Here is a 15667-nt window from a genome sequence, read left to right as displayed (position 1 = left end):
GAACGCCTTTTCACCCGTTTGCTCGCCTCCACACACGCGCAAGACAATGTCGAACGCTTTTATTTGCGGTAAATGAGCACACACACACTGTGTTGCACGCACAAGGTCACACACTGCTGCCGGCCACACTGATAAGCTGCTCGGTTACTTTGTTCGGTTACTATCGCCCATCCAACCAGGGCAAGAAGATCGCCTGGTGCTGCCTGGAGAGTTTTATGTTTTTTTATTTACCTTTTTATTACACACTCACTACCCTGGCTGCTCATAGGAGACGTTTTTGCCCTCCACTAGGGGTGTTTCGGCGCGTGGTATAGCTTCAAAGGGAAACTATTTCTGGACCAAAGCCCTTATCAAACACACTGGAGTTAGTTGACAATCTGCCAGCAGTCTACAGGTCCCGCAGCTACATGATTAGTTACAAAGTTTTTCCCTACTGATTGCTGAGTAGGATCATCTTCCCTCCCCCTTGCCCCTTCCGACTCTCTTTTTCGCCTAACGAGAACGTTTAAAAGACCACTCGTCGTTTTCGTTAAGAAAACCCTTCACGATCACGACAGCACAACACTTGTTAAAGGCATCATATTCACACGGTGCGTTTGTTCCAAGCTAATTCCACCAACCCGACTCGCCCCACCCTCCTTCAACGCAGCCCCAAAGCAGCGTTGACGCAAGCGGTGGGCTCTTGAACCGATCGGCACATTAGCCATAGTGGCGACATTTGCGTCACAGCACGATCACAGCCGCTGTCGCGCAGGCACCGCGATCGAGCAAACTCATCCGGGGCGCAATGACGTGAGGAAATGAGTCTTACGACGACCTGCGGCTGAAACCCGTTTCGCTTTTGGATTTTAGTTTCGTGTGCTTCCTCGTTGGATTAAGTTTGTTTTTTTTTTGTTTTGTGTTGCTGCCACCTTCTACGAGAAAGGCATTAGACTTGAGGACAGATGTGTGAGGTTGTGATTTCAAGAGGGGAAACGTGGAAGAACAACGGCACTTCGTACAGCACAGGAAACGATCAATCATGCGATGAAGGACATGCCAAAAACTGTGAGACACCAAATTAATGATATTATTGACGAAGAAAGCTTACTTTTGACTCACCTTCAATGTTCTAAATTTTTGCAGAATTTTCATATATTTGCAAATTTGTCATTGACCTTTCCCGGGTTGAAGTGGGCTTCACGCTCTTACGCTCTTTTCGGTACGTTCCAATAAATGCTAATAACGCTCCAGGAAACATAAACACAATTTCCATATACCACGAAGGAGCACACTGGACACTGGATCCAATTCTTGGAAAAACCAATTTACCCTCAATTGGTGGCTAGTGCATTTTCATTCATTCATTGCCGTTTGGCTTCATCCCTCTCGCTGCTTTCCCGGAACTTGGAGGAAGCAGAAGAGACAGCGAGAGAACAATTAAGCCAGCTGTTAAGTATAGAACATGCATAGCAGCATGCAAACATAACCGCCATCATGCATGGTTTCTTCGGAAAATGGTCAACCGTCATCGCTTTAACGAACAATGCAAAACAGCACAGAAGCGCGATACGCCAATATTGGAAGATTTCCAATGTCCAGCTGCGCTTTAAAACATGAAGATTTGCTTTCCAGGAAAGGCCACCGCAAAAATCCAACACACCCGTGGATGGCAGGATGGCAAGGTCAGGGCGATACCGAAAAACAATCATGGCTGGGAAATTGTCTTCCCCATGGGAGGAAGGATGCCACGCACACAATAGCGAGCGATGCGTCGGATGGGACATATTTTCCCGGTTTTTTTTTTTTGTTATGAAACGGTGCTGCAAGTTTGAAGGGAGTGTTTGATGTTGGAGATGGTTCAATAGGGGGCGAAAGATGGTCCGGGACCTTGGGCGATGAATGAAATATTGAAAAGCATGGTATGCTGGTAGCATGCTGATAAATTCGTAGAAATCGTTTCTATTGAGATTGGAGCTACTTTGAAATGGACAGTGTGTGTGTGTGTGTGTTTAAGTTGTTTGATAGGAACGGTTGGTTTATGTGGATTTTTTCTTGTGAAAATTGATTAAAGCAAAGGTTCTTCACTGTTTGTGAAATTACTGTTACGGTATAACTTCGATCAGTGCAATAATTTTACTGCGAAATTTAACCAATAAACAAATAGGTGGCGTAAATGAATTCCCGAACAGCAAAAACAACACAAACAATCCCACTAACAAGCAGGGACCCACTTTGATAAGCACACTTCCGTGCACTGGTCACGTTGCAGCTCCAACCGGTCGATGTACAACATTCAACCTCCACCGAACGAAGTGCGCAAACGAGTAGTCGAAGGCAAGCAGCTGACAACGCAAAGCTAAATCACATTCAGATTGGGATTTTCTGCTTATTCTGCCACTTGTTGCGTCCAAATTTCGACGCGTCTGAGTGCTCGACTCCATAATCATCCCCCAACTTCCCATCGAAACCCCTCAACCCGACCGATTTGAACAGAGATTTCAGAAGAGTTCCAACGGGAGTTGTGTGCTGCTTCCGCCATTGCCACCTTCCTCAATCCAGTCCAAGGGGGAGATCGACGATCTTCAGACGCCGTCCAGTGCCGTCCAGACGGTGGGAGAGTGAGTTACCATCATGCATTCCTGCCTGCCTGCCTGCCTGCCTGCTATCAGTGAGGCCAATCTTCTGCCATCAAACGCATAACGATCGAACTCGCGATCATACATTGCGCGATCCCCTACCTCCCTCAGACCCCTTACTTCCTCTACTCTTGATAAGGGCGATGAGAATGAAGACTTCAGCCACAACAGCAAGAAGACGAGGAAAATCCAGCGTACAGTTGCTGCTGCTCGCGTTGATTGAATAATCGATGATGGGGATTTGTTTGTCTTACATTCCCAACCCTCCTCAAACCACCCCATACCACTCCACATTCCGGCCGCGTGATCGTACATATTTTGGCAAATCTCTCTCTCGCATCTTTGCTGTTCTTCATCTCACTGATCTCTTCTCAGCGCTGCTACTCACCTCACGCAGACTCACCGTTCTTTGCTCACATGGCACTCGATCGAACTGCTCACTCTCTCTCTCACTCACTCTTTCTCTCTCCCTTTCATTTCTTGATGGCTCTTGCCACACACACACACGTACACAGCCTCACAACAACAACAGCCCCCGACCACACTTACACGTCTCTGGCGCGCACGCTATCAACACAACAAATACACCACCACCAGCACCCTCTATCGTCTTCTCCTTCACTCACTGCGCAACGCAACGCCTGCTGCCTGCTGTTGTCGTCTGTTTCTCGTTTGCATGTGCTTTGTTGTCCCCTGCTGCTGCCCTGTTGTTGCTCTGTTTTTCGTGTTTCCCTTGCGTCCAGCCCTTCGTTCCACGCACACCCTTCGCAACTTGCTCCCGCTCTCTTTCTCTCTCTCTCTCGCTTGACAGTCTTTCGCAGTTCAACACAGCCTCTCACTCTCTCCTTCTTTCTCGGCACGGTGATGATGATGATGATGATGATGATGACGATGACGAGTTCTGATAATGTGCTTTGAACTCGACTTGTTCGATCCTCGAACCCACCGTAGACGTTGCTACACACAGAGCCACAACACAAACACACTCTCACTCTCTCTCTCCCTTTTCCTTCGCAGCCCTGCCCTGCCCTTTCCACTGCCCTTTTTCTTCTCTTTCGATCATCTGCTCTTTCGCACGCTTTTTCACTTACCGCAGTGGCCGCGCGCGCGATCGAGAAGAATTACGTACACACACACGCGCGCGCGCTATTCTCCCGCAATGGTACACACGCGGAACAACACGACACACAACATACCACCAGGGCCCGTACACCAAGTCCACCACCAAGAAGGCAACCAAATTGCTCCAGTCTCCCAGCGCCGTTTCGTTCAATCAGGGCCCATTATTGCTATTTTCATTACCATTATCATGCTCACACACAGTCACACGCCGTCACACACAGTCAACAGACTCCCTTTCCGTCCCTTCGTGCCGTTGAGTGAGCGATCGGGTTCGAATTTCCCTGTCCAAAGCCTCGCTCGACCGTTCGATCGGACGATGTAAATCGATTACACGCTACACCTACACCACACTGCTGCACAAACGACGACAAACAACTGACTGACTGGTTGCTGCTGCGTTACTCCCAATCAATCACATTCACTAACGCACGACGACACTGTGTGGCACTGTGGGGCACGCACAACCATCTCCGGCCGACACACGATTTCAACGAACAAACACGAACTGGCCCAACTTGCCGCGAGCCGCTGCACGCGCAATCACGCCGAGGGATCTCACGAGATGCCTCCGTGTCTCTGCCGTTGACCGCGCTCTGGCTGGCTGGCTGGCTGGCCGTCGTCATCTCATCGTGGAATGGGCCTGTGTGTGAGGCTGATTGTTTTGATTTCATGCAGCATCTAACGGGGAAAGGGACCAACACTCACACAGTTGGACGACCGACACACGGGCTGGAAGTTGATTTCAATCCGAGCGTGCCATGGTGTTTGGTGGAGGGCCCTTTGTAGTTCGTCAGCTCATCACATCACCGTTGGATACCATCGATGACGGTGTGTAGACGGCCTGCTCGTCGTCGTCGTCGTGTGAGCGCGCATTCGTATTCGCTGATAAGAGCGAGCTCGTTGCGAGAGCGTGAGAGACCGTGAGCGCCTTGCACAAAAATGCCGGTTTGATGCATTTCGTCCCTGATAACGGAAGCGACGACTGAGGAATGCGTGCGTGTACAGTGCTCGCGGGTACAGTGCCGTGCAGCAAATGCATGCAGCTGAAATGAAGCAACAAGTGTGCGGCACTGTACGGACGATAGGAGGCAAACCGAGAGATGCATTCTGTTGTTGTATTTATTCGATATTGTCCGCGAAATGTCTCTCGATTGCGCTCGAAATTCACGCAAAGCTCACCAATTCGTGCGTCATGATCTCGTCCCGCGGATGTCATTGTGGGTCTGTTGCCAAGCGCAGTGACAATGTGCGAATATCACATGGCCAAGGTTTGTGTTTTAAGCGTGCCTGTGACGCTATTTTCAAACAATTGAACGAGACTTTGGTGTCGTTCATCTAGGGTAGGTGTAAAAACCGTCCCGTCTTTCGCTAATAGGAGCTAATTGAGTGCTAATAGAGACGGAGGAGTAAATTTAGCACTCGGAAGATATGGGTGATTGCGATTGCTGGTTTTATTTTTTCTCTTTAAATATTTCCGCTCGAATGATCAATAGCTTACTATGCAAATCGATCACTAAATAGCAAATGAAGAAATAGTTTCAGTTTGAAAATTCACGATGCACGCTTGGAAATATTTACGCACCATCATTGCTCAATGATATGGTTAACGCTTTATATAGCTTAATTTAATGTTTGTATTGTAATGCAATGAATGCATTAACATGATATAAATCTAGTTATTAGAAGAAAAGGAAATACAAAGTATTGCACAAAAAGGCTTGAAATCGTAGGCCAGTGGCGATTACAGCTTTTGGTGGCTAGAGATCATTGCGATCTTAAGTTTCATGTGTCAAGTAGGGATGCGACACCCCAAAATACCAGACGCCGCCGCCAGACGTGACCTGAATAAGAAGTTCAGTGTCAGCCAATCGGTACAAGCCGTTGAACTCATCGCGTTACATATTATAATGATTAGAACGACCGTAAAGCTCAAAACACAATCATCGTCTAATAGTGTAAGTTTGCCGCTAAGCAGATTCAATGTCAGATCTGGCAGGATCCTAATAATCAAACATAATGCTCGCGACTTCCAGCATATCAATGTCTAGGCAATTGCCAAACCCAGCACGTGGTTCTCTCGCTGATAGCACCTTTCGTCATCGTCCCATTCAATGTGCCTAATTGCACGACTGGGTTCAACTGTTTGGCCGACCACAGCCGAGTCGTTTTGTGGTTTTTTGTCTTTCTTTCCCTTCACTGCTTGCCCCACTCCCCACCTACAGACACTTTCGGTCAGCTGATAGTGGCTGGAATCGGAATTATTTCCTGGAATTCCTTGTCGTAAATTTATTTTAACACATTCCTTCCGACCATTAGGCCATAATAACCTGATGAACTTTGTTTGTTTTTGGCGATTGGCAGTGTAGCCAATATTTTTGGGACGGCGAACAGAAAGAAGGAACTCAAATTGGCAACAAAAAAACAATCACGCACCACCAACAAAAAGCCGACCTCAAATCATCCGACTATGAATCGTTTGCTGCACGAGCCAACAAATTCAGCGCTCGCAAAAATAAAGTCCTCTTATCAGCAACGAAGGACGCTCGAGCCGGACATGGAGCGTCGCAAAATTTCTGGACGACTTCTTCGTTTTTTTTTTGTGTGTATGTTGTACTGCCTTCTGCTTTGCGATAGTGAATTCCAGGAATTGAAAGATTGATTATTGTGAGGATGGTTTAAAATCAAAACAAAAAGCACCACGGCTTCGAATTGGGCTGAACGGCTCGTGGACGAAATAGACACATTGCGCTTCTGCATGCGATTATTTATTATTAGCTTCATCGTCAATCGCTGGCCACGCTACTGGCGCTTTGGTGACGCTATCAGCAATGCAAATGATCGCTTTTTTGCTTCCATTAGGTTACTGTAATTCCTGGAAAAAGGCAGTCCCTGATTGGGGCTTGACATGCTTTTTGACAGACGAAACAAAACGGCTTGAATACATATTTTGAGCAAAATGACTCAATTTTTTGAGGGACCCGTTGGATGATAATTTCTTTGTAGATGCTTTTTGATTATAATATTATTGTCGTGGCTATAGTTCAAACATAACAAAATTTACAACGAGATGTTCTAGCGGAGATAAAACAGAACGTAGGATAATCATCTTATCGTCAAGATACTGATCGGCTATTTAACTCTTATCATTGAATAACTCTCCCGCTCTTAGTAAGGATTCGCTCATCGGATTTTGCGGTCCCTTTCGACCTAGCATTATCGTTCGTATTAAGCTCATTCGGTTATTTGTTTCCCACTCACGTCCACAATTCGTTCGAACGTGCAGGAATGTTTTACTCTGGAGAAAGAAAATCAATCGCTGGCTTGATATTCGCTTTCTTTATTCTTGATTGCAACATACCATTGGCGTGGGTATAGTTTCAAATATCATTTAACGAACACTCGTTAACTACTTGTAAGAAGCTTTAAACCAAAAATATAATTCACTCTTCTCTTACGACACCGATGTGTTTTCCGAGTGCTAAATTTACTCCTCCATCTCTATTAGCACTCAATTAGCTCCTATTAGCGAAAGACGGGCCGGTTTTTACACCATCCGCAGATGAACGACACCAAAGTCTCGTTCAATTGTTTGAAAATAGCGTCACAGCCACGCTTAAAACACAAACCTTGGCCATGTGATATTCGCACATTGTCACTGCGCTTGGTAACAGACCCACAATGACATCCGCGGGACGAGATCATGACGCACGAATTGATGTGCTTTGCGTGAATTTCGAGCGCAATCGAGAGACATTTCGCGGACAATATCGAATACATACAACAACAGAATGCATATCTCGGTCTGCCTCCTATCGTCCATACAGTGCCGCACACTTGTTGCTTCATTTCAGCTGCATGCATTTGCTGCACGGCACTGTACCCGCGAGCACTGTACACGCACGCATTCCTCAGCCGTCGCTTCCGTTATCAGGAACGAAATGCATCAAACCGGCATTTTTGTGCAGGGCGCTCACGGTCTCTCACGCTCTCGCAACGAGCTCGCTCTTATCAGCGAATACGAATGCGTGCTCAGTAGGCGCTCACACGACGACGACGACGACCAGGCCGTCTACACACCGTCATCGATGGTATCCAACGGTGATGTCATGAGATGCCGAACTACAAAGGGCCCTCCACCAAACACCATGGCACTCTGGGATTGAAATCAACTTCCAGCCCGTGTGTCGACCGTCCAACTGTGTGAGTGTTGGTCCCTTTCCCCGTTAGATGCTGCGTGAAATCAAAACAATCAGCCTCACACACAGGCCCATTCCACGATGAGATGACGACGGCCAGCCAGCCAGCCAGCCAGCCAGCCAGAGCGCGGTCAACGGCAGAGACACGGAGGCATCTCGTGAGATCCCTCGGCGTGATCGCGCGTGCAGCGGCTCGCGGCAAGTTGGGCCAGTTCGTGTTTGTTCGTTGAAATCGTGTCTCGGCCGGAGATGGTTGTGCGTGCCCCACAGTGCCACACAGTGTCGTCGTGCGTTAGTGAATGTGATTGATTGGGAGTAACGCAGCAGCAACCAGTCAGTCAGTTGTTTGTCGTCGTTTGTGCAGCAGTGTGGTGTAGGTGTAGCGTGTAATCGATTTACATCGTCCGATCGAACGGTCGAGCGAGGCTTTGGACAGGGAAATTCGAACCCGATCGCTCACTCAACGGCACGAAGGGACGGAAAGGGAGTCTGTTGACTGTGTGTGACGGCGTGTGACTGTGTGGGAGCATGATAATGGTAATGAAAATAGCAATAATGGGCCCTGATTGAACGAAACGGCGCTGGGAGACTGGAGCAATTTGGTTGCCTTCTTGGCCTGGCGGCTGGCGGCTGGTGGTGGTGGACTTAGTGGTGTACGGGCCCTGGTCGTATGTTGTGTGTCGTGTTGTTCCGCGTGTGTACCATTGCGGGAGAATAGCGCGCGCGCGTGTGTGTGTACGTAATTCTTCTCGATCGCGCGCGCGGCCACTGCGGTAAGTGAAAAAGCGTGCGAAAGAGCAGACGATCGAAAGAGAAGAAAAAGGGCAGTGGAAACGGCAAGATAGGGCGAAGGAAAAGGAAGAGAGAGAGAGCGAGAGTGTGTTTGTGTTGTGGCTCTGTGTGTAGCAACGTCTACGGCGGGTTCGAGGATCGAACAAGTCGAGTTCAAAGCACATTATCAGAACTCGTCATCGTCATCATCATCATCATCATCATCATCACCGTGCCGAGAAAGAAGGAGAGAGTGAGAGGCTGTATTGAACTGCGATAGACTGTCGAGCGAGAGAGAGAGAAAGAGAGCGGGAGCAAGTTGTGAAGGTTGTGCGTGGAACGAAGGGCTGGACGCAAGGGAAACACGAAAAACAGAGCAACAACAGGCCAGCAGCAGGGGACAACAAAGCACATGCAAACGAGAAACAGACGACAACAGCAGGCAGCAGGCGTTGCGTTGCGCAGTGAGTGAAGGAGAAGACGATAGATGGTGCTGGTGGTGGTGTATTTGTTGTGTTGATAGCGTGCGCGCCAGAGACGTGTAAGTGTGGTCGGGGGCTGTTGTTGTTGTTGCTCGTCGAAATAGTTGTTGTTGCGTTAAAATCGGTACACAGCAGGAAGAAGAAGCGATTGGCCGATGGAAGGGATTGACGGGGGCGAAGAAGAACGACTCGAAATGTCAGAAAGTGTGAGGCTGTGTACGTGTGTGTGTAGCAAGAGCCATCGAGAAACGAAAGGGAGAAAGAGAGAGTGAGTGAGAGAGAGAGAGAGTGAGCAGTTCGATCGAGTGCCATGTGAGCAAAGAACGGTGAGTCAGCGTGAGGTGAGTAGCAGCGCTGAGATGAGGTCAGTGAGATGGAGAACAGCAAAGAAGGGAGAGAGAGAGAGATTTGCCAAAATATGTACGATCACGCGGTCTGATTGTGGAGTGGCATGGGGTGGATTGGGGAGGGTTGGGAATGTAAGACAAACAAATCCCCATCATCGATTATTCAATCAACGCGAGCAGCAGCAACCGTACGCTGGATCTTCCTCTTTTGTGGCTGAAGTCTTCCTTCTCATCGCCCTTATCAAGAGTAAGGGAAGTAAGGGGTCTGAGGGAGGGTGAGGATCGCGCAATGTATGATCGCGAGTTCGATCGTTATGCGTTTGATGGCAGAAGATTGGCCTCACTGATAGCAGGCAGGCAGGCAGGCAGGCAGGCAGGAATGCATGATGGTAACTCACTCTCCCACCGTCTGGACGGCTCTGGGCGGCGTCTGAAGATCGTCGATCTCCCCCTCTTGGGGTGGATTGAGGAAGGTGGCAATGGCGGAAGCAGCACACAACTCCCGTTGGAACTCTGCTGAAATCTCTGTTCAAATCGGTCGGGTTGAGGGGTTTCGATGGGAAGTTGGGGGATGATTGTGGAGTCAAACACTCATACGTCGAAATTTGGACGCAACAAGTGGCAGAATAAGCAGAAAATCCCAATCTGAATGTGATTTCGGCCGATTGGTGCTGGAACGTGACAAGATTTACTTCACAAACCATGTTCGAACGAAATGTTGATACATTTATGTATTGATTGCGTATTCAGTCACGTTTTTGCCGCTTAAAAGCCGCTTGTTGCACTTGCTCTGCATTGATTGAAGAATAAAGTGTGGGACAATTTGCTGAGCTACGAATAGCATTGTTAAGGAGTGATATTTGTTTCCTGTGATATAAAAATAACCTTCAGTACGAAGTAATAAACAAAAAATATTCGTTAAAATAACATCGTTTTTCTTTGCAACCAATCGATTTGAAAGAAAAAAAGATTCATAAAATGTTTGATACATGCATTCTTCAAATTATGTTATTTTCTGTTTATCGTCAAGTTGATTCGTCCTTTTTTCCGAAATTTTCAACATTCAATTAACAAACAACATGCAAAGCAAAATTTTTATATAAATTTGTCATTTGTCCTAGCTTGGGGCTGTAAATCTCCATTGTGCCCTTCCTCATCGAAAGTATGCAATCTGCATCATCTTTTGTGCAAGCTCCACGCATCGAGCAGCTTCCACTACTCGCCCATAGGTGGCGCTATTCACGCAAAAGAGATTATTTTCAAATTCAGGATAATTCGCTCGTCCATCATCGATAAAAGCATGGATTTATTGGATTTCAGATGATACAACTGTTTCGAAACAGTGTTTGTAGTGTTTTACAGACAAAATACGACACCGCAGCGCATGCTTTTGTGAACTTTCTCTATTTATTTCACAACTAGTAGATGACGACACATTACAAAACGAACAACAGTGATGTTGATAAGGATGATGTGTGCGCGTTGCACTGTCGGCACTCCCGCTTAACAATACTGTTTTCTTGTTTTCTTGCTTTCCTCTTTAGCTTGGCCCATCTTCCAACCTTTCCCAACTCAACACTGGAGCACTTCAGCCATCGTCCAACACTAGCCTTTCCTCTCCAAATCCCCATTTGCACTGGTTTTCTCTTTATGTATTATGCGCTTTCAACATTCTCTCCTGTTTCTAGTTTTGTTTGTTTGTTTGTTTTTGTTATCACCATTTGCGTATCGCAGTTAAGCACAGACAGACACATTACATTGAGCGTATGACTAGATATCGGTAAGGAAAAAAAAGGAAGGACAGATGGCCCACTAGGTGGCGATGCTGTTGTTGAGCAGCGGTGTCGTTACCGTCGGACCGTTCGTTAGCAGATAGGCGGGATCGGCCGGCGGGTCCGTCCCCAGGTGCTCGATGCACGGGCAGGAGGCAGTGATGTCTTCCGCGCCGTCCGAAATGCTGTAATCCGACCGCCGGATGCTACTGTCCGAGATGACTTCCATCAGCGCGTCATCGCTGTACCTAAAACGAGAGAGGAAGAAGGCGCTTTAGCTTTCCACGCGACACAAAGGCCACCGGGTTTACTGACCGATGGTACCGATGTTGCTCGAGCATGGCTCCACTGGCGAATCTCAGTCTTTTCGGTGACTCCAGACTAGAGGAGCGAGGCAGCGAGCCGCGCGGCAACCCGAGCGACCGGCTCTTGAGCGAGCTGCGCACTCCGGGCAGATTGGTGACGCTCTTCAGCATCCCCAGATACTTGTTCAACGCTCGCGAGCCACGCCGCTCGGTACGCTCCTTCGTGCGCCTCGCCCGCGCATCCGGATCCTCGCCCACCAGCCAGAACGTCCGCTGGTCGCCCTTGCCCTTCATCGGCACCAGACCGCGCTCCTGGAACTGGTACCCGCCGAGCGAGTCCAGGATCTCTTTGGTCTGCAAGCTGCAGTGGATCTTGAGCGGCTGGCCCGTCGACTCCATGCGCGACGCCGTGTTGACCGTGTCGCCAAACAGACAGTACCGCGGCATCTTCAGCCCCACCACGCCCGCACACACCGGTCCCGAGTGGATGCCAATGCGCAGATACAGCCGATCGTTCGGCCGGTGGCGCACCTTAAACTCTGCCACCGCTTCCAGCAGCTGCAGCGACATGGACGCTATCTCGGCCGCGTGGATCAGCCCGTTGCGGATCGGCAGCCCCGACACGACCATGTACGCGTCCCCGATCGTCTCCACCTTGTACACGTCGTAGTGGCCAATGATCGAGTCGAAGCACGTGTACAGATCGTTCAGAAAGTCGACCACCTGCAGCGGCGTGCTCTCCGCCGACATCGACGTAAAGCCGACGATGTCGCTGAAGTAGATCGTCACCAGATCGTAGCTTTCCGCCTCCACCTTGTGGCCCCGCTTGAGCTGCTCCGCCACCGGCCGGGGCAGCATCTCCAGCAGCAGCGCTTCCGTCTTCTTCTTCTCCTCCTGCAGCTGGTCCGTCCGCTCGTCCACCAGCTGCTCCAGGTTGTTGGCGTACTTCTCCATCATCGCCATCATGTTGTCGAAGATGTTGGGCCGCATGCCCTTGCGCAGGACGCGCAGTCGGTTGCGGATCGTCTTAAAGTCGGGCCGGTCTTCGGGCCGCTCGGCCCAGCACTCCTTCAGGCAGTCGCGCACACAGTCGAAGGACGTTTCCAGCGGCTGTATGGCGGGTCGGAATGGGGTGTTCGGGTCGAGGGGGTTTAGTACGCGCTTGAGACACTCCATCGGTGTGCATTCGATTTCCCCGAACGGACCGCGACGGGTAAAGATTTCGTACAGCACGATGCCGAACGAGTAGACGTCACCTTTCGGGGTGCCCGGCACGGTGGCGGTCGGGCCAGCGCGTAGCAGTTCGGGCGCACGGTACAGCAATTCTGCCGGAAGAACGAGAGAGAAGCAATTAGACTGTATGTTGCGCAGTAGTTGTGCGGAAAACGAACCCCAATTGAACGACTTGAAGGTGATAATGAAATGAAGTGAATTGATCACGTAATAAAGCGATCGTTTGTGCTTGAAATAGCAGCATTGTTTACCTATCTCTAACCTATAAATAAACTTCCTTATGTTGGTGAACCATTCCAACACGAATCTCACTGTGGTTTGGTTTCAGTTTCTACTACAACCTTACTAACACTTACTTTGACACTTTTCCTCCAGCTTTTCCTTCTCGTCCGGCACCTCCTCCGAGCCCTGCTTGAACGCAAACAGCCCAAAGTCGCTCAGCTTCACCACCCACCGGGAATCGATCAGGCAGTTGGACGTGCGGAGCGACCCGTGAAAGCGGAGCGGCGAATCGTGCAGATAGATCATGCCGCGCAGTATGTCCGCCACCATCGAGGCCGTAAACATGTTGTCCAGCTTGACGTCCTCGTTTTCCAGCACGTCCTGCGGAGAGGGAGGGAAGTATTAGCATTGAAGCAAAGCGAAAGAGCAAAAGCCAGTGTCCCCCCGGGCACCCACCTTCAAACTCCCCCGGTTGCAGTAATCGGTGATGATGCAAATGTTGGGCGGATCGGTGCAGGCGCCGATGAACGCGTTCAGGTTGTCGTGGCGCATGTCGCGCAGCAGCTTCAGCTCCTTCTTCATCTCGCGCGTAATGTCGATGCTTTTCTTCTTCACCTTCTTGATCGCGTACAGCTGGCCCTTGTACAGCCCGATCGGGGTGAAGATGGTCGAGTAGCGAAAGTCCAGGTCCGGGTTGGAGCTTAAGCTGACCTGGCTCGTCCGTATCAGCGGGTGGGTGGACTGGAGGGTGTGGAAAGGGAGGAAAAAAATGATAAGATTGTGTGAAATTTAAATAAAAATGAGATAAATCAAATAATATACATTTAATTGAGCCGGTCGTACCAATGACCATGCGTCTCCATTGAGGAAAAGTGAATAAAAAGATATTTAAATAAAATTATGAAAAATTCAATAAAAATCACTTTAAATATCACAAACGTGATTTGATACATGTGTATAGGATAAAAGCTAATATTTCATGAATTAGAGTACTTTTTATGAAAACGAACATTCACAATAAAGCCAATATTCCGCCTGACGACTTGAGCATTGCCTTATACTTTTGAATTAATATGTAAAATATGTTACAAAAAAAAGACAAACTTTCCCCAAAACGAACAATAGTACGCGATTCAACACGACCCTCATCAAGCACGGTGTCAATAGTAAGACCTTTCTATAAAATCATGACGCCTGTTCACACATACAAAAAGCATCTCCCACACACACACACGTGCCACGGACGAAGCGGAAATCGTTATTATTTATTTATTTTCCACTGACATGACCGAACACACAGCGACCGAGCACTCACTCGCTAGCTATTGAAGTTCATCGACCCATATCGTGCGCTGCGGAATTAGGCGCACGGTGCGTGTCAACGGTTGTACCGTCCATCATTACGCAGCAGGGGTTGCTCGTGGTTTCGAGAAACAATGTTTAGAGCACAAAAATAACAACCAAAAACAGACCCCTGAAACAGAACGCCTTGCCAAAACTAGGTCACTACGCGACCTTACGCGGCAAAAAAAAGGTCGACCCTCATCGCGGGAGGGACTTTGCAAAACCGTCTGCCCGGGGCGGCACTACCGTACGCGAACGCAATCAATGCGCAATCGACCATCGACGTGCTCGTTTTGCCACCTGTCCGAAAGTTTCGACAGGCAGCAAAACATAGTAGGCATGGGAATGGCACACACACTTACCCGTGTCATCTTCTGTCCGGCCGTTTCCTTCTCATTTTCGTGCATTTGAATTTCGCGAAAGTCAACCTTCCACAGCAGACTGTCGAGCTCCTGCTCGTAGCGCCAGTTCCGGTAGAGGACGAGCGAGACGACGCCGAGCAGCAGCAGGGCCCCACCGGCAATGCCACCCGTTATTTCGCCCGTGTAACCTATTCAATGAAAAAGAGAAAGTGAGGGATAAAATGAGGTAAGTGATCCTTTGCCGTGATATTATGCAGCCCTCTTTACTTACTGATACACTTTTCCCCACGAAAGCCACAGCGCGGCTCCGCCACCGGAGGACCGGATCCGACCCAATCGATCGTATCAAACAGGCGTATCTCCTGTGCGGAAATGAAAAAACGTCCATCAGTGTTAGTGCTGTGCTGGCGGGGCGGGCGGGAGATAGTGCGTAAAAACCCGCCCAGAAAAACCCAAGACACCGGAATGAATGTGCTCGCAGCATGCACAACCAAAGAAAACGGAACGAAAAAGGTGGAAACGGGTTTTCCAAAAAACGGTTCATTCACTACAAAATCCAACAAAAACGGTATCGAAAATCTTTTGTGGGGAAGCAAAAATGGAAAGATGATTTGGGGCGTATCGGACGAGAAACCCCGTTCTGAGCCTCCCGCCGTATCACCAATTAATCAAAGGCGAATCATAACGGCGTGAGCGTTATGAAATTGATGCGGTAGGGAAATTAAATCGGCAATTAAATTAAATGATTTGGGATAAACAGGTTAGGATAACAATGGGAGTCAAAGCATGTCAAAAAAGGGGTTCCCAAAGGTTCAAAAGGACAGTTTGGCTATGCTAAGTATGCATTTTCATGGCTTGATGATGCTGAAGAATTGCCGGAAAAGGTTGTTATC

At 48.8% G+C, this 15667-nt stretch overlaps 2 protein-coding genes across 9 annotated transcripts in view; both read right to left on the bottom strand.

Annotated features, from left to right (window-relative positions):
* Nucleotides 1–4333, bottom strand: part of LOC120958204 (receptor-type guanylate cyclase Gyc76C-like) — a 56876-nt gene extending 52543 nt beyond the window's left edge. For 2 of the 7 annotated variants that reach the window (XM_049609905.1, XM_049609906.1), the window contains exon 1: nucleotides 3921–4333. The gene's annotated coding sequence lies outside the window, so the exon portion shown is untranslated. The other 5 variants (XM_049609904.1, XM_049609907.1, XM_049609911.1 and 2 more) reach the window with 3 other exon arrangements.
* A 6588-nt stretch (nucleotides 4334–10921) lies between these two features.
* Nucleotides 10922–15667, bottom strand: part of LOC120958206 (guanylate cyclase 32E) — a 37959-nt gene continuing 33213 nt past the window's right edge. For both annotated transcript variants that reach the window (XM_040380839.2, XM_049609913.1), the window contains exons 11-16: nucleotides 15046–15136; nucleotides 14775–14962; nucleotides 13525–13809; nucleotides 13203–13449; nucleotides 11624–12938; nucleotides 10922–11556 (exon numbers count right to left, since the gene is read on the bottom strand). In XM_040380839.2, coding sequence (XP_040236773.2) covers nucleotides 11349–11556; nucleotides 11624–12938; nucleotides 13203–13449; nucleotides 13525–13809; nucleotides 14775–14962; nucleotides 15046–15136 — 2334 coding nt within the window. In that variant the 3' untranslated portion in view covers nucleotides 10922–11348. The remainder of the gene's footprint in view (nucleotides 11557–11623; nucleotides 12939–13202; nucleotides 13450–13524; nucleotides 13810–14774; nucleotides 14963–15045; nucleotides 15137–15667) is intronic.

This window comes from Anopheles coluzzii, chromosome 3 (assembly GCF_943734685.1).
Source record: "Anopheles coluzzii chromosome 3, AcolN3, whole genome shotgun sequence".
Taxonomy (NCBI): domain Eukaryota; kingdom Metazoa; phylum Arthropoda; class Insecta; order Diptera; family Culicidae; genus Anopheles; species Anopheles coluzzii.
Note: the sequence above shows the minus strand (reverse complement) of the source record. Positions and strands in the feature narration are given on the sequence as shown.